The sequence below is a fragment of the Barbatula barbatula genome (genome assembly GCF_947034865.1).
Source record: "Barbatula barbatula genome assembly, chromosome: 1".
NCBI classification, from domain to species: Eukaryota; Metazoa; Chordata; class Actinopteri; order Cypriniformes; family Nemacheilidae; genus Barbatula; species Barbatula barbatula.
The window spans coordinates 6,676,041-6,701,809 of record NC_136766.1 but is presented as its reverse complement, the minus strand read 5'-3'; the positions used below and the strand labels follow the sequence as shown (position 1 = coordinate 6,701,809).

Genomic DNA, 25,769 nt, shown 5'->3' with positions numbered 1-25,769 from the left:
TTTGCTCTCTAAACAACAGAAGAGCCGTTTATGTGTGTGTTCATACGTGCATATTGGATTTCTATCTTATCATACCATCGTTGTTCTTTCTGCTAATGTCGGTGCTGAATAGAGTTTCATTTGCTTACCAAATGAGTAGTCAAAAGTGAAGTGAAACAGACGTACCATAATTTCGCCCGGCATACTGGCAGCCTTAAACATGGCTTATCTCTACAGCTATGTGACGATAACATTATGTGTAGGCTCTCTTATGTGTAATAGTTTATTTACAAAAACGGGAACGTTCTCAAAAATCATGATTTTTTGACAAACAGTTTGATAAATATTACTCAACATGCACAGTTAAAAAATGAAAATGAAGTTATCTGCATTTGCCATTGAACTCTTCAAATACTCCATTATATGAAATAATATCCATATGCTGTTTTGATGAACCTTAAGGTTAAAAGATTTCTCTCAAAGCATTTGTCCGGTAACACCTAAGTTGGCAACAACTTACAATGCTTGTCTTATTTACTTTGGCTTCCAAAACTCTTTTCCTTGGTCCCATTACACGTTACACATTAACGCATTTAGCAGACTCAAGTATTTAAAGCGACATTATACAACAAGAAACATGCATCCTGTATCAGGATTCAACATTCTGACGCCAATCACAATGTCATATCATGGCAATATCAATATTTTCTTATTTTTGAGCTAGCTAAGCACAACAACAGACTTTATGCATCATTCTTAGGAGCTCTCATTGCAACAGTCTAAATAAATAACAGACCCCTCTGTCAATCCTTCAGACGGTTTTCTTCTAAAACACTTAAAGTGGACACGTCTGTGATTATTGTTGAATGACATTAAAGCAACTCTTGTTTAAAGTAACCTGATTTTAACCCATGCCATGAATTGCCATGATAGCTGGTCTTTGCTTTATTTACCAAATTAAAGGTGAATATCTTTCTAATTTAAAACATAAATGAATCTTTGTTACTTGTCCAGTTGAGACATGGCTCCCAAGGCTGTAAAACAATGAGCCTTCGGTTAGCCAAGTGCTTTCAAGCAGAGGATCAAGCTTCTTATGTAAATGGTTGCCAGGTTATTGTTGCCCTTAGATATGGAGGCAGGGAAGGAGAGAGAAAGAGAGAGAGAGAGAGAGAGAGAGAGAGAGAGAGATGGGAGTCTAAATGAACTATTGAAAACTCACGTGTTACGCCTCCTTTGGTGCGTCATGCTTGTGGATGGCCGACTGTTTTATGATTATTTTAACACTCCTGCATTTGCATGACAGACCGGGGACTTGCAAATAAGCCTGATCTCTCTGTGCTGTGTTCAAACAGGTGGCTCGCTTTGGTACAAGAGAGCAGAGGACCACATCGACAAGGTAAAACGCAAAGCTTTTTTATTTCAACTTTGATCACGATTAATATGCATCATATTTCAACTCTTAATATCCCAGTTTAATATCCTGAATTTAATATTAACAATATTTACTGTCTAATATCCTCTGAAAAGTTGATTTATTTGTGTGATTTATTGGTGTTTGCTAAAGCAAGCATCTATGTTGCTGTTCTAGTAATGGAGTACTTTGCAGAAAGTAACAGTTTACCCGTCTTGTCTTGTCAAACCTGTATGTAATACAGAACACAAAAGATATTTTTGAAAAATTTTGTTGACCGAACAGCGATGGCAGCCATTCACTTGCATGGTTTTGTGTCTACACAATAGAAGTCAATGGCTGCCACTGCTGTTTTGTCACCAACATTCTACAAAATATCTTCTTTTGTGTTCTGCAGAAGAAAGAAAGCCATACAGGTTTGAAATGACAAGCGGGTAACTGATGACAGAATATTCATTTTTAGGTGAGCTATCCCTTTGAGTTAATAAAAGTGTCTGCAAAATGCATAAATGTTATGCATATGCTGTTTGGGTATTTTATCACAGGGCTTTTTTTGCTTCTCAAAATTTTCTGACAACATGTCTGATTATGAAAGTTAGAGGGGTATGTGATGGAGACCATGTGAGGTGGCCAGTAAGAGACCACCTAAAACACCCCTAGAAACCTCCTATCAACAACCACCAAACACCAAAGCAATGTTCTAAAAAACTGTCACTGGTTGTTAACAGGCGGTCGAATGTCACACAAAATTTGCATATCTACAGAGTTACGAAAAGCCTTCATCACTTCCTCTATAGTGACATGTTTTTTCTCAGAAGTGAAGATCCTTCTTGTTTAACTCTGTCTTGTGGGTATAGCTGTCCGTTTGTGTCATTACATTCACTGTAGTAGAGAGAAAAAGGATTGGCAGGGTGTGCAAAGAGACATTTTCTCAGACTACTAGATTTTGGCACTTTTTTTAAATTAGAAAGGGTCCAAACAAGCAAGCTGATCGGCGCGGAGTCGTTCTTCACCCGTGGCTCACTGGAGCATCAAGTAGAAAGAGCACACACACACACACACACACACACACACACTCACACACACATACACACAGCAGTAGCTGCCTGTAGAACCGCAAGAAGCCTTCTCCTTAAATGGTCAAAGCTCCCAGGAGTCACGGAGAGGCTGGTGCAGGGAAAAACGCTGGAGAGAGGAAAAGAAAGAACGTTGAAGATTGAGCTTTGGGGAGAGAGCAGAAAGGCAAAGAGAGCTTTGGAGGAAATAGTGGGCTTCTTTCATCCTTGTTGGCCAATCAGGTAGAGTTTGAGCAAGTTTTTCTTTGCATGAAGTGATTTGTTCTTGCGAGACGGAGGGAAAAGATGCAGATGCTTCCTGATTGAAGTACTTTAATGGATATGCATGGGAGCAAGGTTTCCCGTGAGCTGTGAAAATGTGAAAATGGAACGCGGTAGCCTTTTTCAGCATGTTAGCACTTATAAAACTCTCATGAATTCATTCTGGTCAGGAGAAGTTGCAGTTTGAGATGTAATCAGATAGTCTGAGACCACATTGGATCTAATTTAAATAGTGTTTTATATCCTGAAATCCTAAAAATCCTGTTGTGATGCAATATATTGTATATCCTGCACTTTTAGTTTGACCATTAATATGATTTGCTCTTTTGAACACTCGCTGAGGTAAATACGGATCTTCAGTCAGTCACTTCAGTCGGTTTTGGTGGTCACCTAAACACTCATTGCATTTCCTGTTGTCTCTAATGCTGAAAGCGTGGCAACTGCTTCCGTTTTGTTTCAAACAAACTAATTTTAAACAAATCCACCATGTTGTGTTCTTACATGCTGTAAATCCGGGGTTGGTGGGGCTCAGAGCCTTCACATTGTCATGACGCTCGGAGCCGCGTCAGAAGTTTTGCTGTGAAGCAATGCTTACATCTTCAGAGGACCAAGAGGGACCTTTCATCCCCCCCCTCCGAATTCAGTTACGAGAGCCAAAGACCATCTAAAAATAGCTGTGGTCAATGAGAAGACCATTCACATTGACCAGAGAGCAAGTGGTGGAGTGATAGGGAGGGAAAACTCACAGGAAATAATCAGGGTGATTGGATTACATTGTAATATTCATCCGTGTGTCATGCACATCAGTGCTGCAGACATACCTCGCTGCGCTGATGCTGTACCGGTTGGCATCCTTGCCATCTCTCCTATTAACAATGCATACACCAAAAAGTTTATTTTGTTAATATCCTTAGTTTTTTTTAAAGGGACCCTATTAGCCAATGTTGCAGGCTAGACTCAAAGTTGCATAGCTTGTGAGAGCCACAGCTCAACATGCAATATTCTTCTTGGGGAAATGTAAGGTTGCTCTTTCAGTTTGGTTAGGAGAGAAATCTGAGAAGATTTAAATAAAAGTATCCAATTGATCTCCATTTAATCTCATTGCTTTCCTTGAGTTTTCTGCTACACCACAGCTCTAACCGTGCCGTGTATTTATCGGGTTAAAGGGACAGTTTAACCCCAAAATAAAAATTTATTCATCATTTACTCCCCGTGATGTCATTCCAAACCTGTATGACTATATTTCTTATGCAGAACACAGAAGACGGTGTTTTGAAGAGCGTTGGTATCCAAGCAACATTGGCCCCCATATTGACTTCCATTGTATGGACACAACACCACTGAAGCATTTCCCAAAATCATTTACAAGTTGCGAATACATTTGGGTGAACTATCCCTTTAAAATTGTTCAGCAAAATAAAGAACTGTGATGTTTTGGGTTTTTTTTTTTTACTCCTGACTTTAAGGGATACTTCACCCAAAAATGAAAATTCAGTTCTTTTGAAAACCTTAAACTATGATTCATGTTTCCATGAAGGTCATGCCAGTATAAAAACTTTTATGTTCCATCACAGGACATCACAAGATTATTTTGATTATGTGATTCTCAACATTGTTATCTCTTCCGCCCAGCACTAAAGGACACTCATTTTTAGTCAAAGTGTTAGGGAAATCCTTTTGATTACATCGCTTAAAAATGTCAGAGATGTTTTGAATGGCCTGTGCTGATAAGATATCTAAAACAACACTCAATGAATCCCATGCTCAAAAATCATAATTTAAGATATGCGTGATGTTATTTTTCTTTAAGGTCAGTGAAAACCCAGATGTGTCCTCCTCGGGTCAGGATCCTGGTTTACCGCATGATCTTTGCCTCAATAGTTCTGTGACTGCTGGTAGTGTCAAGACTTTCTATACAATACTATAATTTACTCACCCTTTTGTCATTTCAAACCTGTACGACTGACTTTCTTCTGAACACATGTTGGTAACTGAACAACGGTGGTACCCATTCACTTGCATTGGTTTTGTGTCCATACAAAGGAATTGAAAGGGTACCGCCATTGTTTGGTTACCAACGTTCTTCAGAACATCTTCTTTTGTGTTCTGCAGAAGAAAGTAAGTCATGAAGTTTTTTAAACCCTGTAAGAATCAAGGTGCCTCGTACGCCTTTGAAACATGCAGACATCACCAAGCTGTCTTGTTCTACCAAAAAACATTTACAAAGTTATTTCAGTAATATTGTATTAACTCATCAGGTTTTTCATCTTTAGGGGGTCAACAGGCCCCTACTTTGCCTTGTGTTGAGACCCCTAACAGTTTATTATCGGACCCTTCTGTCGGCATCGTCCGCGATGAACACGCGCCACATCACGCACAGGAGAATGTAGCTGGGTCAGTGTTTACATTCTTTGACATTCTTAAAGGACACCTCTCTTGTGTGTTTATATAAAATCCTCACACAAAGACCATCTGACGTGAAGTGAGAGTGTGCAGGAACACCAGAGTTTACATTGTCACCCGCCACGGCCCCAATAAATTACTCCCTCTCAACTGTAACATGTAAAACCCTTTTAGCGTGGGCCGAAAATCCCACTCGTCAACAAGCACACATTCTTCTGCAGTAATGCAATAGGAAATGTCTCTTTATACTATTGTTTTGCTTCAGCGCTAACAAATTAGTTCTTCTACTTTCATGATTGTTTTGTCTAAAATATTTATTCTTTATTCTTTTTAAGGTCAGATCCATCAGCAAGCAATGAGCTCTTCCCATCAACGTCAGGGTGCACCTTAGCTGCACACAAGGAAACGTGTAGGATTCAAGAGGACGTCATATGCTCGGAAACTGAGCAACAGAACGGCGAAAGACAGACCCAACGTTCCGGAAGGAGCCCAAGTTGGACGTCAGAGTATAGTGATAGAAAAGAGGTCTTAAAACTTTTGAACCAAGGGAAGCCCTTCAAGTCAGAGACCGGTTGGGATAACCAAACATTCGATTCATCACCGGCGAGCCAAGCGGAGGATACTAGGAAGTGTCGAGAGGGAAGCGAGGAGATCCGCAAAGAGTCGGATTGCAGCGGGAGGAGTCGAGAGGAATCTGAGAGCAGCGAGAAGAGTCAAGCAAGGACACAGAACAGTGAGACTCCAGAGGAACCGAAAACAAGTGACTCAGAAACATCAAAGAATCAGAGTGCCCGAGCCTCTGATCTCTCTGACAGTTCAGGGGTGAGTTATAGTCGCCAGCAAACAGTTTGTTGAACCTTGTCCGATTCCTTATCCTCAAAGAGATGGGCGTCTTGTTGTTGATAAAAACACATGGTTTACTGAGAAATCCTAAGCTTAATTTCCATCACCCTGCTGGAATCAATTCCCTTTTCCCAAGAAATGCTGAGTCGTCTTGTTTAACCTTCCCGTGATGGACTCGGAGAACGTTTTTCCTATTTAGGGAACCTTTCTTTCATAGATTCACAGTTCTTTCTTCTAGACCCCAATTGAGCGAGTGTTGTATTTTAGTATTGTAAGGGCTCAACCAATTCAACTCACGACAACTTTAAAATGTTTGAAATGTCATCAGTTGAAACACTTTATAGTAGTAGTGATAGTTATTAAACTGCACAGCATAGCTTTTCAACCATGTTTATATTAGAGAGAAGGATACTTCCGATGTAATGTTATTTTAAGCAATCTGATTTATAACTTTTGCCTGATGGATCATAAAACGTGCAAAAGTGTAATTTACACTAAAGGAGTGACCTGAATATTATATAGACTTGGGGATAGCCTCTTGACTCAGGACAGTAAGCAACTACCCAGTGTACCTTTAGCAAACAGGGCTGTCAAATGATTCATTGCGATGAATCAAATCTAGAATAAAGTTCTAGTTCGAGTTTTTATATAATAAATGTCTGTGTACTTTGCAAATTTAGTATTTATATACAGAGACGTACACATACAATACATGTATATATATTTAGGTTATTTGCATGTATTTATTGATTTTTATTATGTATAATTTTAATTATATATAAACCTTTGATTTTTATATTATTCTGAAATATATACATGTATGTGTGTGTTTATAAGTACAAAATTAACATGCACAGTACACAGATATATATTAAGTAACAAAACCTTTATTCTGGATGCGATTAATAGCAATTAATCGTTTGACATCCCTACTCAGAAGTGTTCAAAATGATCATAGCAAATAACTTCAGCATCATGGCTAAAAATCACCTTTTTTGCCCATTATTGGTAAATATGTTGGTTCAAGTTATTCGAATTTTATCTGTACAATTGTTGTACATTGTGAATTCTCTGGTGGTCCCTTTGACAACCGTTTATGGCAGAGATTACTGTTGAAGATATGAGAAAAGTTTATCAGGACCATTGGGGTAACAAAGCCTAAAATTTTAAAGTTATTTAGTACTATTGTAACTTATTGGGTGGTCGCATAGGTATTTTTAGTGGTTTTAGGGAGTTGCTAGGCGATTACTGTGATGGTCTGAGTGGTTGCTAGGCAGCTGTTAGGTAATTAATAGGATGGTATTGGTGGTTGTTAAGCGACTACTAGGATCTGAGTGTCTCTGAGTGGTTGCTAGGTTACTACCAGGATGTTCCGAGTGGTTGCTAGACATTTATTTGCTTGTTCTGGTGGTTGCTAAGTGGTTGTTAGGCGATTTCAGTAATGTGGAGCTCCATGTTGCTATGAGGTGAGATCATGGCGCTAGCAAAGACAAGGTCATGGGTTCGATCCCAGGGATTGGACATTCGGTTGTGTAGTCTAATGCAATGTAAGTTGCTTTGGATAAAATAGTCTGCCAAATGCATACAAGCATATAGTTGCTTGGAAGTTTCTAGAAGAATTCAAGGATTTTTTGAGGGATTGCCAGGCAGTTGCTTGATCGATTATTAGGGTTTCTGAGTGGTTTCTAAGGCGTTGCTTTGTGATAACTAAGGTGTTCTGTATGTTTGCTACTGAAGATTGTTGTGGGTAGGTAATGCAAAGGTTTTTTTGAGTGTCCACTTAAGTAATGCACTTTAGAGAACACAGCTTGAAGGCTCTGGGATATGGAAGGCAATTGCTGCCAAATTTATGTAAATAAAGGAAATTAAATGTATTTATTTCAATTCGGCAGGGTTTGCCTTCGATATGGGCAGAGTTGGAGTCTGAAATCTGCTTCATCTATATCATGATGTTGTTCACTCATTTAGTCTGCTAATGTAGATGATGTTGTTGTTGTCAGTGGTCCTGACTGAAGGGGTTGTTATTGTATATGATATGCCATCAGTTAATGTTATTTTGCTGAAGGGAACGGTTTCCTCTGAGTCGCTCTAGAAGATGAAGCTCATCGATAGGACAAAAGCCAGCAGGGGGAACATGACATGCAGTGCCGGGCTCAGGGAGGCTAATTCCCCCCCAGATTTGTCTTGGGCCCTTCCAAAAACATCCAGTTGACAATTAAAGTGACAATTCCTATTTTTTCATGAAACAGTGCAGCGTTTATCATAAATAGCTTACCAATGTGTGTCATTCTTATTAAAATTCAAGTCCCCTTGTAATCCTCAGTTAAAATCTGAAAATGCACTCTAGTAAATAAGACGGCTTGGGCGGAGCATCAGTTAACCCTCCCCTGCAACTGTCAGTCGGCTCCTAGTTCCAGTTCAAAATACAAAGGCTGTTTTTCTTCAAATCGCAGTGAAACAAGCCACGCCCACTATTTTTTTCATTCGAAATTTCGCTTCACTCAAAAATGCGTCAGAATAGGGAAACAAGCGCAACTTCCAGTTCATGGGGACTTTAAAATAATAACAAATTAAATACTTCTCATTAAATACTTACAAAATATGTATTTGAATTATCTAATAAATAATAATCTTGTTTTGATCCCAGATTATTTTTATTCTGCCCAACCCGAATATGTAATGGGCTATATGCATGCGTGAAATCATTGCTTCTGATACAATCAGTGTACCATGGTATGGCCACAGTATTCTTTTTGTAAGTCACTGTGACTATACATGTGTTGTTTGTACCCTTTACGTAGGAGCAGGAGAACAAGTTTACTGTATGTCAATCCAATCGCTGGAGAGGTGAACAGACTTCACTAAAGAGAGCTCATAGCGTCACAAAAGAGACTGTTGCCACTTTTATCTTCTCCCACACACCTTCTCGGCCCGCTCTCTACCCTGCCATGCCCACCCTGCCAGAGGAAGAGGAAGACTCTCCAGAGGAGCTCGACAGTACATCCAGCTCTCCCTCCACTGTGAGTTATATATTTATATGAGGTGAACCCTGGGGACCAGCCCGTGACATTTCAGGTGTACCTCTGCTTATCACAAAATGTCTTACCGTAGAGATGATATCCAGTATAAGGCTGCTAGGGATTACGTTTAAGAATTAAGAGGGATAGTCCATCAAATTAAATGAAAATTCTGTCTTCATTTACTCATCCTGAAGTTGTTCCAAATCTACATGTATTTGTTCTAATGAACACAGAGAAAGTTATTTGGAAGAATACTTGTTACAAACAGTTCTTGGCACGCCACCACCACTAAATTCTTCATTTCAAACAACTACAAAGTCTGTCAGGGATTGATGTTTCATTTGAGATTTTCTGTTATTCTTGCAGTGACTCATTAAATTTGAGGCTCCGATAAGATCTCTCTCTTTATATTAAACTTCAGTAACAATCCAGAAACAAATAAAGGTCCTGCTTCTAACTAAACAGTTTTAAGGACACAGTAACTGTGTCATAGTTCGGCCTTGTCGTACATTTCTTGATGACACGTAATCTAACGTGTGACCATATTGTAGAACAGTTTAGATTGAAGTTAAATTGGTCACATACACAGCATGTTGTCAGAAATATAAGAAATAAGTTTAATAAGGAGATGAATAGAAATACATCACAATTATTTGCTATCTTCAATGCATTTTCTAAGAATTAAAATAGTTAGTTACAGAATGGCCTAATATAAAGTGGCAGTTCTGAATGGAAAAATGCACAACAGTGTCATTGGGCTATAACAAAGACTAATATTTTGCTTCCTCGCGTCCATAGGGGATGTTATAACAGTGAAATGTTTCCCATGGGATAAAGCGAAGAGTGTTTTTGGAGCTGGTGTGTGAGAGAGCTGCTGTTAACTACAGATAGATAAAATCTCTACAGCCTCTGGTCTGATATGGTAGTAAAATCACTAAAGCGTTCTTAGGTTAATTTAAGTTTGGGTTAACCGACAGATGTTTGTGTGGATGTTTAGAGATTCTGTATGTTAAAGTGATAATTCACCCAAAAATGAAAATTCTGTCATCATTTGGTCACCCTCATGTAATTTCATACCTGTATAAATGACTTTATTCTGATGAACACAGAGCAAGATATTTGGAAAAATGTTCCAATTCTGTGACATCATTGACTGCCATAGCCCAGAACTGTTTGTGTTCCTAAATTATTCAAAATATCTCAATAAGTCGGAGGCGATAGCCTTGCGCTAACGTGCTCCGACATATAGCGCAGTTGCGTTCCGGGCGACCCGAGTTCGAGTCCTTTCCCGACCCAACCCCTCTTTCTCGCCCACTTCACTTCCTGTCCTCTCTGAACCACAGCTGTCCAAATAAAGGCAAAAACGCCCCAAAAATATAATTTTTAAAAGATATATATATCTCAATAGATTGTGTTCAACAGAACAACAAAATTTACAAATTTTTTTCCTACTACGGTAGTGGATGATGTCACAGAACCGAAAATTGCTCACATTCTTACAAAAATCTTTCTCTGTGTTTAACAGACATTTATATAGGTTTGGAACAACCTGAGGGTGAGTAAATTATGACAGATTTTGTTTTGGGTGAACTATCCCTTTAACATTTATCAAGCTATTTTAAGCTCTGCAGTATAATTCAGTAGTGCTTGTTTTTAACACAATGCAAAATTTAACACCCTCTGTACTTTCCAAGAATGTGACTCAAATATTGCAGCCGGCCAGTAAAGCAAACTTGTCTTTCTTTCGCAGTACACACCATTTGAAAGCACGATGGTGAATGTAACCGTGAGTCCGCCAACCATCGTGCTTCCAAGATCAGCCTGCAAACCTGAGTCCGGTGCTCTAGAGAAAGCAAGGTATTGAAAATAGATTCCAATAAATCTCAAGCTTTAAAAAGCGTTCTTTAAAAGCAGCTTTTTTTCATTTTAGATGTGCTAAAGCAGTTCAGTTTGTTGTAGGTTATGTTAAGAATCTGATGGCGTAATGTTTGTTTTTAATGTGCCTCAGACCACACACCCCAAGACCTCGCCTGTCCCGAAACTCAGTCTCCTCCAGTCCCATCACCACAATGGGTATGTTCCACGAAACCTTCCTATGTTTCATCATAATGGTTTGGTACAAATAAGGAGACCATTCCAAATTGTCATTAAATAAGCATTTCTAGGTGTTTGGTGACCATTCCTTTCCATTTTCTTTGAATTTCAATAAAATAATTAACATTTACATTTAGCTGGACTGCACGAATGTTTATAAATATTCACAATATTCATATAATTGATGTGTTTGGATTTAGAAACACTTAAAGCAATGAATTATGGGAACCAGGAGTAGGCCTAAAATAGTAAACATAGTTCATTGTTATCTGTAATACAGTCATATGCAGCATATTGAGATTAAGTGTTGAGTTACTGATTTGCTCTGTATTAATTGTATAATTTTTTTTCAGATGATGAGGGACATGTGATCGACCTAGTGAAGGATCAGCTGCCTGAACAAAAGTTATCTGAAGAGGACCGTCAGAAGAATCTGGAGCTGCTTGAGGAGGCCAAAAATGTCAGCGATCGTTTCCTGCAACGCAGGGGCCGACGCTCCACCTGTAGCCTCTCTGACTCCCCCACAGGTACAACAGTCAAGCAGATTTTTAACTTCATGTTTCTCTGATTCTTCTCTTGAAAAACACAACTTTAAAATTCCCCATAGAGATTTAGGCGAGATCTCAATAAAGTCACATTGTGCTCAGATTTGGCAAGTTATTTAGGTTAATGGGCAAGTCACAGAGTTTAATATGAACATAAATCTTATTTCTTATGAAATCTTAAGACAAAATGATCCGAGCATTGGTTTCCAGGTCAACTTTATAGCTCTGTACTCTTTCTGAGTGTTGACAATCTCATTTGTCCAGTTTTATCTCTCCCGAGGAGGTTTGAGAGAAACAAAAGAGATTAAATTGGCACTTTAATGAAGCATGACCAAGAATCTCTTGAGCAAGAAAAAGCTTCTCTTCCTCAGAGCATTTAAATCCTAAAATAATGTTTTGGAAAGAAAATGTTGACCGTACTTTATTTCTTAAAGCAGTACAGTAACGCACTTAAAAGTGTAGTTTACATGAGAAACGTAATTTGCAGCTTTCATTTTGAAGAACTGTACACTTTTCCACATTAAACTCATCATTTGAGATGTAGATTTGTCTAAATACAGCATTCAAATGTATCATTTCAGCTGTAAAGTTGTCTAAATAGTCCTTTTAGAAGTGAGGCTACTGTTCTAGACAGTGTAACGTCTGCGGTACATGCACAAATCCTGTGGGGGGATTTTTCTGTGTACACTTTTGCTTCTAATATCCTCTCAGGTTTTATGCAATAAATACAGCATTTACCAGCTTTGTCTTATATTTGTATTGTAACTTGCTTACTCTTATCAGACTGAACATTGTGTTCATATTTCCTCAAATGTCTTGAGTTCAGTTCAGTTCAATAAAATAGTATTTGCAAAGCGCTTTTTACAATATGGCATAGTTTCAAAGCAGCTTAACAAGAAGAAAGGAAGGTAAAATACAATACAGTACATGTTATAGAAAGAGTAAGCAATGTTAATGGAGTTTACAGAATCTTAAAGTGGCCATAACTCAGGCAGTTTCTGTATATCTCATGTTAATCTTGAGTACTTACAGAATAGTATTGCACCTTTCAAATATCCGCAGAGTCTTTAGTTTGATCACATTTAAAAAAAAAACAGATACAGCTGTACGATTATTTCCGAAAACATGTGACGTGTGTGGGGGGGACTAAAGGAGTTCATGTCCAGAAACTTTTAGTGCTGGGACCGATGCTCCATCCATCAGTTTCATCCAAACGATCTCCAAATCCAGCGTTATATCCACCGTTTATATAACATTCATCATCCAAATGCAGCGAACAAACAACACAGCTGAAATTCGCGAACATAGTGCTCTCTCTCTCTCTCTCTCTCTCTCTCTCTCTCTCTCTAAACACACAAGTGAAAGTGACTTGTGCGCATGCTCCTTCTCCCGCTCTCCATGGTTGATGGGTGGGCGTGCCTCATGCTTTTCCAGAAGAATTGTCCAATATGGGACTAAGTTAAGTTATTACGTAACGATTTGTCATGTTCGAAAATAACTTTCCGAAACCTGTACGAACACTGGGGGAGTGTATCGAGCACAGAAATAGTATGTTATATGTTCACCATGTTAAGCATGAGAAGAAAGCATGTTTAACATCAACGTAAAAAAGTCAGAATGCATGTCACACCGTTGCACCACCCCTTTAAACTAATCTAATAACAGCATACTCCCGCTGAGCAAGCCAACACGGCCCACTGGCTAGGAACCCAAACTCCAATGATGAATAAATGGAGAAAAAACCTCGGGAGAAACCAGCCTCAGCCGAGAGGGCCAGGTCTCCTCTGACGTGTTACAGCTGCACTCTGTAACTTTGAGAAAAATTACAAAGTCAAAGTTTTTGGTTAGTGAGGAGAGCTTAGTAGTGATTTCATTTTAGTTTTTTATGATTTATTAGTGATTTAGTAATGAGTTCCTCTTGTATCCTGCACACAAACTACTACATACTGACTTAAGCACATCACATTCACAGCTTAATGTTAGAGATGTAGTAAGTAGAGATCCAAAAGCAATGATATTCAGTGCATGTCCAAACATGGATAACAATGTGTTTTGGTTGCAGCTCTCTCCCCGAACCCAACGCCCTCCTCGTCCCCCAGACCATCGAGAAGCAGTTCCCTCTCTGCACCCGTGCAGCTAGGTATCATAATGTGTGCTTTTGCATGCTCGCTGGCAGAGTTCGTCTTCATTTAGATCATAGATTGATGGTTAACTGATTTGTTTTTTCCACCAGGTGGTCCTGACGTCAGCACAACTCCTCCTGCGAGTCCTTCCTTTACTCCGGTGAGTGTCATTTAAAGACGTTTTATTAATGAAATGTTCTCTGTTTCCTCAATAACATTGGATTGTTTGTGCTCAGCACCGGGAGGTGTCACCTTCTCATGACCATGGGGACACAAGTAAATCAGAGCAGGAGGTTTGTACAACAATGCTTTAAATTGATCTTTTCCTTCCTCTTTCAGCATAAAAAATAAACCATTCCTGAATGTTCTCAGACCTTCACTAGGCTTGTCGCACATAAATCTGTGCATAAAGTGTTGTGTAAATGACTGAAAACCATCCCCGAATGTTCTCAGACCTTCACAAGGCTTGTCGAGTGGAAGCCCATCGAAAAACGAAAAGTGTCCTCTGGTACGTTAAGTCCCCGATACGCCACTGCCGTACCGGTCAGAGAGCCTGCCGTGACTCAGGAGAACCTGGACCAACATGGAGCAGTAGACAAGGCGAAGAATTCTGAACAAGCGGGACAGAAAAACGATGAGACCGCTGGCCGTGGCGCCAATCAACCTTTGGCTACAGGGGTAGCCAAACCCGTCCCCCGGCCACCCACTCAGCAGGCTCCGTGCACAGCCGAAATCAAAACAATAGGAGCCTTCCCACCTCTGATGAGAGCCGTGTCCTGGGACACGGTGGGCTCCATCAACATGAGAAATGCTGCTCCCAAAGGCGAGGAGAGTCTCTCCTTCTCTGACAGTTCACGAGAGTCGCTGTTTAAGTCCTCTGGGTACAAGGACTTCCCTGTGCTGCCCGGGAACGTCCACAAACTGTCCAAGTTACGTGAGGTAATCTTACTGTTTTTGGCAAATCATAGTCACTGTGTTGTTTCTGTAAGTTAATGTTCCTTTTATGGCTTAGTTGAGGATTTCAGTTGAGTTGGCAGCATGGTGGAATTTTAGGGGAGGAAGGGGTAAGACGCTTCCCCAGGTGAGACTGTCTTTTACAACCCCCCCAATCTAGTAATCATAATAATTATTAGGATAATTATCCTCTTGACCATAGATGGCAATAAATCGACGCCAATAATTCTCCTAAGGTTGACTTCCCATCTGAGCATCAACATTTTTGAGTTATTCTATCAGTTTTGCAGTTAGATGACAGTTGACTGGATAATAGTGAGCTGTGAATTTATGACTGGATAACAGTGAGCTCTGAATGTATGTATTTATCAAATGTTATTGAAAGGGAGAGTTCACCCAAAAAAAAGTTTTTATCCTCATGTTGTTCAAAACCTGTATTTGACTCTTTCTTCTGTGAAACACTTAAAGGAGATACTCTGAGAAATGTCTCAGTGGTTTTTATATCTATACAATGGAAGTCATTGGGGCCAATGTTGTTTGGTTACCAACGTTTTTCAAAAGATCTTCTTTTGTGTTCTGGAGAAGAAGGACGTCATACAGCTTTACAATGACATTAGGGTGAATAAATGACATTAGTGATATAAAGGATATCGCTTTAATAATTCTGTAAATAAAATCACATTTGTTAATGATAACATATACTAATGTAGGAGAATTATAAAACTTCGCTCTGAGCTTCACCTATCAGTGTAAGTAAACAAAATGAATGCATATTCTGAATAATTATTTATTATTTTACATTTCTGATGCTTTCAAAATAATAATCGTATTTGTTCATTCATAAATATGAAATGACAACTGTGACCAAGTCTCATTATTGCCATGGTATACTTCTTTTCATACGTATAGCTGAATGCACAGCCAAAGTACACTTCCTTCAAACAATATGCGTACACATGGGTTTTGACGCATGCGCATTACGACATATTGCAATACCTCTCCAGGCCTACAGGGGTCAGGTTTTATCTACTACATTGGATCGAAGTTCCTAAGAAACGGTTGCCACCAGGTGGTTCAACTAATTTATGCAGGAAATGGAATGCGCGTAAAAAGGGAACTATAGACGTTTTCATTTTAACAAAAAATAAACCGTTACTGCGCATGCACACTTTTGTGACCCCAACTTAACTTCCGGTACACATTCACAAACAATAGAGTGCCTGTAGATTAATTCTGATAACAATCTAAAGAAACCGCGAAGTATCTTTACTTTGCTAAACTTGTCTCTCCAATATTTTGAATTTAGACTGCGATACCAGTACATTAAAATAATAATACAAATTAATATTAACGTAAATTAAATTAAATATATATAGTTATATAATTAGACAACAGCCAAACACAAACCGGAGGTAAACTGGGGGTCAGTCGCGCACACGTCAGGCTTAAGCCAGCGGGTTTCTTACCTCATTTTACTCCAGCGGGGGGGGGCAATCCAGCTTTTTTACTTTTTTTTATTCAAATGTTTTTGAATACATTTTATTTTTTATGTATTATTAATATTTTGAATGATGCATTAACACATGCAAAATGCACTTATGTATAACACAATTGTCAGTAAATGCCAAAGGGAGCAGGTGTCTTACCCCATTTTCCAAAAAAAGTGAGAACTGTAGTGTTTTTCTCCTCCAGGAGCACAAACTGACGCGTAACCAGAGTATCTCCAGCTCAACGCTCCCTGACCTGAATGAATTCCCTGAGCAGGACAGAGGTGTGACCTTCAATGTCTGAAATTCATACATACAGCACAGCTTTATTGAAAGCATCTGTGGTTTGCTGTAAATCCCGCAGGTTGTTAAAACAAAAAAACATATCTACAGTAATGTAGTGTCAGTTAAAGTCAATGGGGACAATGCATTTTGATGGATTGAAAACCATCTTTTTTATTACATAACTAGAATTCGTCAATTCAAAATTGTTTGCTATTTGGGTTGTAAAATGTATTTGCAAATACATAAATGAGCATAAGAAAACGGTGATAAAACTTCTCTTTTAATTCAGCATAATGTTGAGGTATATCTATATACCTCTATGTGTCACTTAACATGCGATATGTTTATGTTCTTTGTGTGCGTGTAGAAAAATGTAACTACTTGCTTCCACCACTAGGTTTCTTCATGTGTGTCACAGTAACACTCAATTCGTGATAGCTATCTTAAATGTGTTGTATTTATTGTGTTTATTTGTCAGGTCCGCCGTCTCCTCTGCCCAGCTCTCCCAGTGAAGACGACTCTAAAGAGAAATCTGACGCAATGCCCAACATTTCAGACATCATGCTACGCAAGCTCAAGCTGCACAGAGGTTTACCTGGCTGGTACGCTCACCAAACCATCGGCCAAATTCATTTCCATTGTTATTTTGTATCTTCATTTATTATTTTTCCTTTTGTATTGCAGCGCACCCCCTCTCTCAGAGAAAGAAGTTGAGGTGTGTATGCGTTTATCAAATCCAGTCGGTATCCAACATTAGACTTGTTACTTTTGCGTTATTCTTTCATCTCAAATATATATTTTTGTCCATATCGCAATGTGGTTTAGTTTGTTTAGGTTTTCCTATATCATTGGTCACGATAGGCTACCATATGACATCAGCTATTTCAATAAAAGGTTTATGGTCTCAGTCATGAAATACGTACGAGCAGAACAAATGTTTGCCGTTCGTAAAATCATTCTAACATGAATTTTAGGATTCATGAAAATGTTTTTCTATTTTTAAAATGTTAGTTGGTGAAAGAAGTATACACCTGCTCCACACCGCGTGTAAATAATGTGTTAAACCGCACGTAACGTTCTGTATTTTTTAGACAAACTGAAGACACAGCATTTTATCACAATGATATTTAACAAGTTATTTTGCCCTGTCTTTGATCAGTTTCTTATTTTTTTTTAACTTTGGGTAAAACGCAGAGCTCATCACTGTCCTACTTTACACAATCGTCCAATCACAGTGAAGAAGAGGCAGGACAAACACTACATTGACCAACCTTTATACACGACAATGGAGAAGATAATATTAATGGTTTCTGCATTTTCATATTAAGTAATATTCTTTAAAATAAGACAAGTAACAAGTAGGCTAACTGTTGCGGATATTCGTATACTTGGCAACCAACGCATCTCCTGAATAACGCACAGTTCCCCCAAAGGCGCCACCAGCTGGCCGTTTTCAGAAGAGTATTATTATAAAAACGCTTTGGTGGATACAGTTTAATTGATTCATTTCTTGGTAAGCATAGAGCGTATTAGTATTATTAATATGCATTTATGCAACATAATGTAGCCAAACCAGAGGCCTGTTTACGAGTGACTGGAATTCATTAACATACACACATTTTTCTATAAAATCTGCCGTTTACGAAGTATTTGTGTAGTTTTCGGAAATTGTCAGTTTCATGCGCCAAGTACTCGGGATTTACGCATAAATTTACAACGATTGTTTCATGAATGAGGCCCTATGTCTTTATAATAACACAGAGATATTTTGGTTTACAGATTTTATAGATCAGCAAGGGTCAGACTGACTACGTCCTCACAAATGCCTTGGGCAAGTGTTGTTTCTGCACATTGCATATAGTATTCATGTAATGAATTGTCATCTATGGATGCCGGGTTCGCTGAGTCTTCCAGAATGAGTCTGTTTTTATATGTATTTGAAGGCCAACTGTCCGCTCTCCTGAGTCTGGTTTAGGATGGCAATTTGATGAGCTTTAGTGAGTTCCTGTCCCCTGTGGGGAAATGCAAACATGTCTTTGTGAATCCAATCTGCTCCCAGGATGATGCTCATGGGGGTCAAGGGCTGGACATTTCTTCCTTTCTTATACTCAGGCAATACTCACTGTACCACCACGGGCCCACGGCACAATTTGATCTTGATCACGGCACAAGTTTGTCAGTCCTGTTCTGGTTAGATCCAGAATGTAGAATGATGTGTGTTTTATAGGACATAAAAATGGCCTGGATCTAACACACCTATACAGAATATATATATATATACATTGTAAATTTGCTGTCCCCTCAATTGCTGCCAAAATTACACTGTTATACAAGCTGTACACTGTCATTTCTTCAGTGTTGTCACATGAAAAGACATAATACGATATTGTAAATATCCTACGCTTTGCGAACGGGTCCTGATCACACTGTCGGGGCTTATTTCTCCGATAACAACCGGCTGCCTGTACATTATTCCCTACTTAAAATAAATCCCATGTTGCTCTTTTCTTCCTGAAGAATGCCTTCGTGCAGCTATCGTTGGCCTTCCGCAACGACAACTACACTCTGGAGTCTCGGCTCAAACAGTCGGAAAGGGAACGCAGTCTGACGGAGGAAAACGCAGAGAAAGAACTGGAAGAGTTTAAATCTGCCATCAAGGTTAACGCCCATCATAAACGACATTCACACACAGATATGTTGAGAATGAAATGAATGCAAACGTGTTGGTGTTGCGTTGCAGAACACTGTGTCCATGTGGCAGAATATGGAGCAGAGAGAACTATACCAGCAGCTTATAGAAACCATCGCTGTACTTCATCGACTTACTAACCGACTCTCAAGCAGGGCCGAGATGGTCGGAGCCGTGCGGCAGGTGAGATGGATGTCACACTTCCTGTTAGCTGTCGAGGGTCCCTTTCCATGTTCCTCTCTAATCCCTGTATCAGTTTTTATTGTAGAAACTTGGCGAAGTGCTGTTTTGAAGGGAAAACTTCCTTTTGTGGAAAAGAGTGCATGAGAATGTTTATTTCCCTGCAGATAAGATATGTTTGTGATAGATTTAGCTTAGTGTTGTGCTTGCCCTTAGGTTAACGTGCAAGCCAAAGTAAACCAAATGAAGGGAGACACACTCAGTGGTATTCAGCAAGTGGTGACAATATTAATATTTTGGGGTTTTATTTTAGTATGAGCAATGTTCTCAGAAAGAGTCATATACAGAATTAACATGACATGAGAGTAAATAGATGCTGACTGAATTTACATTTTTGGGTGAACTATTCCTTTAGATTACCAATGTTCCTAACATCTTCTATCACCTTTGCCTAGAATTTGCAGAAATGTTCTCTTACTTCTCTTAATCTTATTTTTAAACATATTAAAGGAGTTCCCATCCATTTGAGCTCTTATTGGCTGCTCTTTTTTTTCATTTCTTAGTCAAAGTTATCCATTCTAAAGACAATTTGTATTTTAAAAAATTATACTAGTTTATATTTGCACAATTCTGTCTATAAAACTAATTTCATACATTGAAGCATAGACCTTGCGATGAATTAGTTTTTAGATAATAAGCAAGATTTGATTCAAGTGTTTGAAAGCTTTTGACCGGTAGTATATATCTAGCTTAATCTTTGTTTTTGTCAGTCGTCTTGAGGGTTGCTTCTAGTTTTGGTATGGGTGAATTTAATTCTGTGCTCCATAACATGTAACCATTGTCCTTGACAGGAGAAGAGAATGAATAAGGCCACTGAGGTGATGATTCAGTATGTGGAGAACTTGAAGAGGACATACGAGAAGGACCATGCGGAACTGATGGAGTTCAAGAAGCTGGCCAACCAAAACTCCAACCGGTGCTACGGGAGCTCAGTGGACACTGGAGGTAAATGCATTATGACATCACCAATGAGATCTTTTTCTACAACACCTGATATGACTGTCTCTGTGCCCTATATCTTTTTTATGCAGATGATGGCGTTCAACGTACATCAAGGTCCATGTCACTGCAAATGGGGAAGGTAATGTTATTACAATTATGATCAATATTAAAGGAGCCATTTCAAGAACACAGAAAACAAAATGGTTCTTAATAAGAATAGTTTTTTATGAACTTAAAAAGTAAATTGCTGCTACTGCAAAAAAAGAGTTCACCACAATTTTTCGTGTTGAAATAATGTACAGTATATAATTTAGGGATGGATGCGTTCATGAAAACAATCTGTACCGTTCCATTCACAAAACGTGTGTATTGTTCGGTCCGGTTATGCGCATCGCATAGTTGCCATGTCCATTTTTAAAATGCAACTTTTCAAATAAATGAAAAACCCCTCCCTTGCTATATCAGAATCTCACCTATAGGTTTAATTTATTCAGTGTCACAGTGTTTCTATGCCTAAAATCAAGCTGCCTCATTCTTTCTTTTTTGCGATTACATGACATGACCTGAAGAATAACTTAATTTTTTAAATGGTGGATTGTAAGGCTATATATTTTATGCTGATGTATGGTATTTCTGGAGTGTTTTAAGAGAAAAAAATTAACTATGTATACCGAATCAAACCAAAAACCTTGACCACAGAACCGTAATATGAACCGGACCGTAGATTTTGTGAACCGTTCCACCCCTAATATCAATCAGTGTTTTTATCAGTATGTGTGCTTCCTGGAAATCAAACCCATGACCCTGACATTCTTAGAGCCCTGTTGAGCTACAGGAACCCAATAGATTATATCATATTTGTGTGATAAAAAATGTGTTGTTTCTTTAAGGCTTTGCCCAGACGAAGAGTCAGCGTGGCTGTTGTTCCTAAATTTAATCTACTGAACATCCCGGGACAGACCCCGGCCATCGCCGCTGCCCCCTGTTCATTTCCTTTGGTGGTGAGTTCGATCTCAACCATACGGCCGGCTCGGATCTTTTCATGCCGTCTGTTAGAAGCCTTATGTAACTAATGATGCTTTATCTTGAAGTTTCCTCCATTCAGTAGTTTGTCAAGGTGACAAGGTTTCAAGACCAAGACAATGAACCAAAAAAAAGCTTTAGATTTCAGTAGGTCAGTATTATTTTAAAGCTTTTTCGTGTAAAATTGTTCTACATTTTCAGTGTGAGGCGAACACTAATAAAAACGGAAGTTCCTCAGATCCCACGCATCAAGATGTGCCCGAGAAGGCGTAAGTCTATGTTTAACAACTTTGAACTACAACATTGTGTTTCTTCACTGTTTAGGACAGCGTACATTCATACTGTTCTGCTTTGAAAATGCGTTCCTCTCATTCTTTGACAGCCTAAAGCTATCAAAGTTTTCCTAAAACATGCTTATTGTTGAAATAGAGCTCACATATCTATAGATATTTCTGTCAGGTTCACTACCGTAAAAAAGGATTGACAATTAGCATACATTTTAGATTGCCGGTATGGTTCTGTTCTGGGCAGCCAACATGAATAACAGCAGGGAGCATTAGTTCTTGAAGGCATTTAAGTGAAACACATAATGTAAAGTAATTGAGACTGTGAAAAGGAATAACATCCGAGTCCCAATTGAAAATGTGAGGTGGACTTGGGGATGGAGGTGGGTTATTTACTCCTGAGCAACGCGATAATGCGGGCTCGACTCACGTGTACTGCCAGAACTAACACTATACACTTGATTTTTGTCTTGTGACAGGAGAATGTGCTTATTTACTTAGTAAGCAGGAAACCCAGCTAAAGATTATTAATGCACAATAGGACTGTGTGCTTAAAATAGCCCAAAAGCCCACAAAAATCCCATCTGCAGTCTATTTGATGTCCTTTTCATGACTATCTAAACATTTTGACAGGAATGTTGGAGAAAAAACAGGCGCTAGCTTGCTGTATTAATAATGAACAATAAACACTTAAATCAAACTCACATCCAGATACTAGGTGTCAGGAACAGACAGACAATAACAAGTTTCCTAACATGTACGCTGTTCTAAGTCTAGTTGAAGACCTCCCAATGTGCTGAACATATTGTGACTTACAAAGGTGTAAAATAAAATGTTTAAAAACAAGGCCAAACGGGTAGTAGATGCTTTTAAAATGTCCATCGGGGCCAAGTCCCATTGTTATAAACAGAGGAGGCACGCGCTGATCTGCGTAATGCCAATAGTTTTTATTGCTCCTGCACTGATTTTTCTTTCCTATGTGAAACAAAAGCAATGGAAACCGTTTGACCGAACAGGAAAGTGAAGCCATGCCAAGCAAAGTTCTTTGCAATCCAGAGAAGATTACAGAAGAGATCAGAGCCAAGATTGAAGAAGAGGCTTATCACAAAGGGTAACATCTTCCCACTGGTCCACACAAATCTTTTACCACATACACAAAATAACAAACAGATGCACACTGTAGATACAGTATATAAGGACATAGTATGTTAAAGGGATGAGGACATGGAGATTTATGAATATTCCAATGAATATTTATTTGCATTGCTAACTTAAGCACTTTATATAAGATTTTACTTTTCTTTGGTGGTAATTTACAGTTTGTCAATCAGGACATAATATGCGTTCTCTCCAGTCTCGTCATTTGGCCCCGCCCCTCTCGTTCCTAGTATAGCTTTCCCCCTGGGGCCAAATGACGAGACTGGAGAGAACGCATATTATGTCCTGATTAACAATAATATGTTTCTCTCCACATAAAACACGTGGGTCTGTCATGATTCTGCCTCTAGACCAGAAAATCAAGACAAGAGAAGGCAGAATCATGACAGACACAAAGTCTTTTGGCGGGGATTATTTATTTTTGCGTCAAGTTTTTGCACACACCTTTTTTAAAGGTCAGTTTTATCATATTATAGAATATGATGTAATAAAGTATTTGTGGGGGGGATTATTTCATTTTATTACATTTATAATATAATAAAACCTTTATTTGACTTAAACCTAAATTTACTTCAAAAATCTGGGTGCAAAAACCTGACACAAGGAAATCAACACAAAAGATTAATAAAACGTATTAGTTTATTTTTAATGGACACTTAATGTTAAAGAAAAATAATGTGGTGTACTATAGTATTCACCATATTAAAATGTAATATTGTAATTATACTATATAAATGTAATTAATACAGGGCGCTATGGTACGGTATCCTATAATAATGTATTAACAGCAATATTAACTGTAGTATAATTATAGTAAATACTGCAGTATACTGTAATATGTGCTATAGCGAGGCTCAAAAACTCTAGAGTACCTAGTGTACTATAGCAAATAATAGTAGTATACCAAAGTGTTTTATTCAACTACAGTATGCATGTTTGTGGCTGCCAATATTTTGAAGAATCATGCTCCACTGTAGGCTCCAAGAAGGACTTAAGAGGAGTAAAGAACTCCAAGAACTTGAGGAGGAGGAGGAGGAGGAGAAAGCAGAGGAGAAGCTGATGGATAATGAGGAGGAGATAAGCGGAGGTGCTGATGAAAACAGAAAGCCCAACAGGTAACTATAATATTGAAGGTGTTTGTCTTGGTGGTGTTATTTATAATGATCAGAAATGATGCCTTTGCATTATCTCAGCAGGTATGAGGAAGCACTGGAGATCATTGATCGGATATTCCCAAAAGTCTTCAGGCGAAACCGTGTGCTTTGGATTGTTCTCACTGTATTCTTTGTTTTATTCATTTTTGTCAATATTATGAACTTCTTCAGTAACCGCTATAGTGAAAGTGGAGACACGTCTACTGAGAAATCAGCCATCCCGGGCAAAAAGAAGTTTTTTGGACTGAATGTAGGGTCCAAGAGCCCTGCCCCAGAATAAAATGATCCCTGGAGGGACCAGGGAACTGAACTGACTCCTCTGCGAGTCCTTCACGCCGCAAAGAGCAGATTTCTATATTTTATTTTAGGGACCAAGTGTGCTCCGATATTGAATTGCATTGGATTTACATTGTGAACGAAATGGATATTACTTGAGGGAAAGTAAGGATTTCTTGTTATCGAGAAAATATGTTTTTTAGACTTAGATATATGATTATACCACTCAAATTTTATTGAAAATTCTCAGGTTTTGTGAAATATATATCTGAAATATTAAGTACGATATTTAAAACTGTTTGGTACGGTGTGTGTTAAGCGTCTCTGCAATTGTTTGTTGTTTATTTGATTTGACATTCCAAGGTAGATCCTTAAGTGCAATATTTTGCAACTTAGTTGACTGTTGTGTGTGTTGTGTCGCATATAAAGAGCACTGGTTCTATTAATACAGAGTTTTTCACAGTTTTAGGAGCGATTCACATTTCTCACCTGAAACAGCGCAGAAAACCCTTTCCAGTCAAATGACCTGGCACTCTGAAAAGTGTTTCCATCGCCATGTGTCGAAAACGTGTCTACACGTGCCACGTCTCTACATTTAAAATAAAGAACTTGCGCCCGCTAAAGACACGAAATGTGAACCGCCCCTTTAAGAGTACTTTTTACTAGCATGCAAGAGTTTCTATTTGCACATGCGTGCTTGTGTTTACTGTTGCGCCACTTCACCTTGTAATAAAGGTGTTTAACAGTCAAATGTGTTTATGGTATTTGTTCGAAGTGTTAATTTTGTGAATTTCATCTAAAGCACATCAGAGCAGGATTTGTGCACATGAGGAATAAATCGTCTATAATAAATTTGTCTATAACATTTTCATTAAAATCAGCATAAATGGGCAATTGCATGCAAATGTCACCCTTACTATGAAAGAAATACGTTTTTACAAAAGTGATAGTACAGATGTCAACCTTCGGTGGTTCATGAAACATCCGTAATGTTGCATATGCCTCATGAACGAACACATGAAAATGACAATAAAGTAACCGTTTTATGTTTCTATAAAGAGCCATCCCCTCTGCAAGTGTTATTGCTTCTGGTTTGCACATTGTAATTCACAGAAATCCTAAAAAAATATAAATATGTTATAACGGTGTCCTTTTTGTCCTCATGTTTATTTTCCTTTTTTTTTAAATGTGTATAAACTGATATTTTCTGATGTTTATACACTAAAGGGTTAAGATACATGCGAACAGATTGTTCAGTGCATTGGTGACAGATACATTCTCTGAGCATTTCTATATGTCACATCCGTAACACAAAATGTCACACAACATACACGAATAAACTCTGCTTTTGTTGAATTACAATCATTTTTCCCATGTCACTTCCTGGCAGTGAGATGATGATGATGATGATGTGTGTGTGTGTTGGAGAGATGTTTTGCCGGAAGTGGGATAGAGCCTTGTCTCCATGTCTGTGTTCTATCGCAGGAAGTTAAATGAACCCTGTTAATAAGCCGGCACTAGG

The 25,769-nt window shown here is 38.6% G+C and overlaps 1 protein-coding gene across 9 annotated transcripts; it reads left to right on the top strand.

The window, feature by feature from the left end:
- Positions 1–1,343: 1,343 nt before the first annotated feature.
- On the top strand, positions 1,344–25,608 carry mrvi1 (murine retrovirus integration site 1 homolog). Of its 9 annotated transcripts, none has more exons than XM_079451042.1 (24): positions 1,344–1,375; positions 4,538–4,622; positions 5,001–5,125; positions 5,471–5,952; positions 8,775–8,993; positions 10,744–10,850; positions 11,002–11,066; positions 11,441–11,614; positions 13,695–13,772; positions 13,866–13,915; positions 13,992–14,048; positions 14,209–14,694; positions 16,402–16,480; positions 16,960–17,083; positions 17,166–17,196; positions 18,999–19,139; positions 19,222–19,353; positions 20,202–20,355; positions 20,442–20,491; positions 21,243–21,353; positions 21,577–21,644; positions 22,651–22,770; positions 23,795–23,932; positions 24,011–25,607. In XM_079451042.1, exons 5-24 carry the CDS (start codon positions 8,922–8,924, stop codon positions 24,249–24,251), a joined length of 2,478 nt encoding a protein of 825 aa, XP_079307168.1. In that variant the 5' UTR covers positions 1,344–1,375; positions 4,538–4,622; positions 5,001–5,125; positions 5,471–5,952; positions 8,775–8,921; the 3' UTR covers positions 24,252–25,607. The 9 variants fall into 9 exon arrangements, with proteins under 9 accessions (XP_079307168.1, XP_079307165.1, XP_079307163.1 ...); XM_079451037.1 differs by having other exon boundaries at positions 1,359–1,375; positions 4,986–5,121; positions 5,466–5,952; XM_079451041.1 differs by lacking the exon at positions 1,344–1,375 and adding an exon at positions 2,563–2,688.
- Positions 25,609–25,769: the final 161 nt, after the last annotated feature.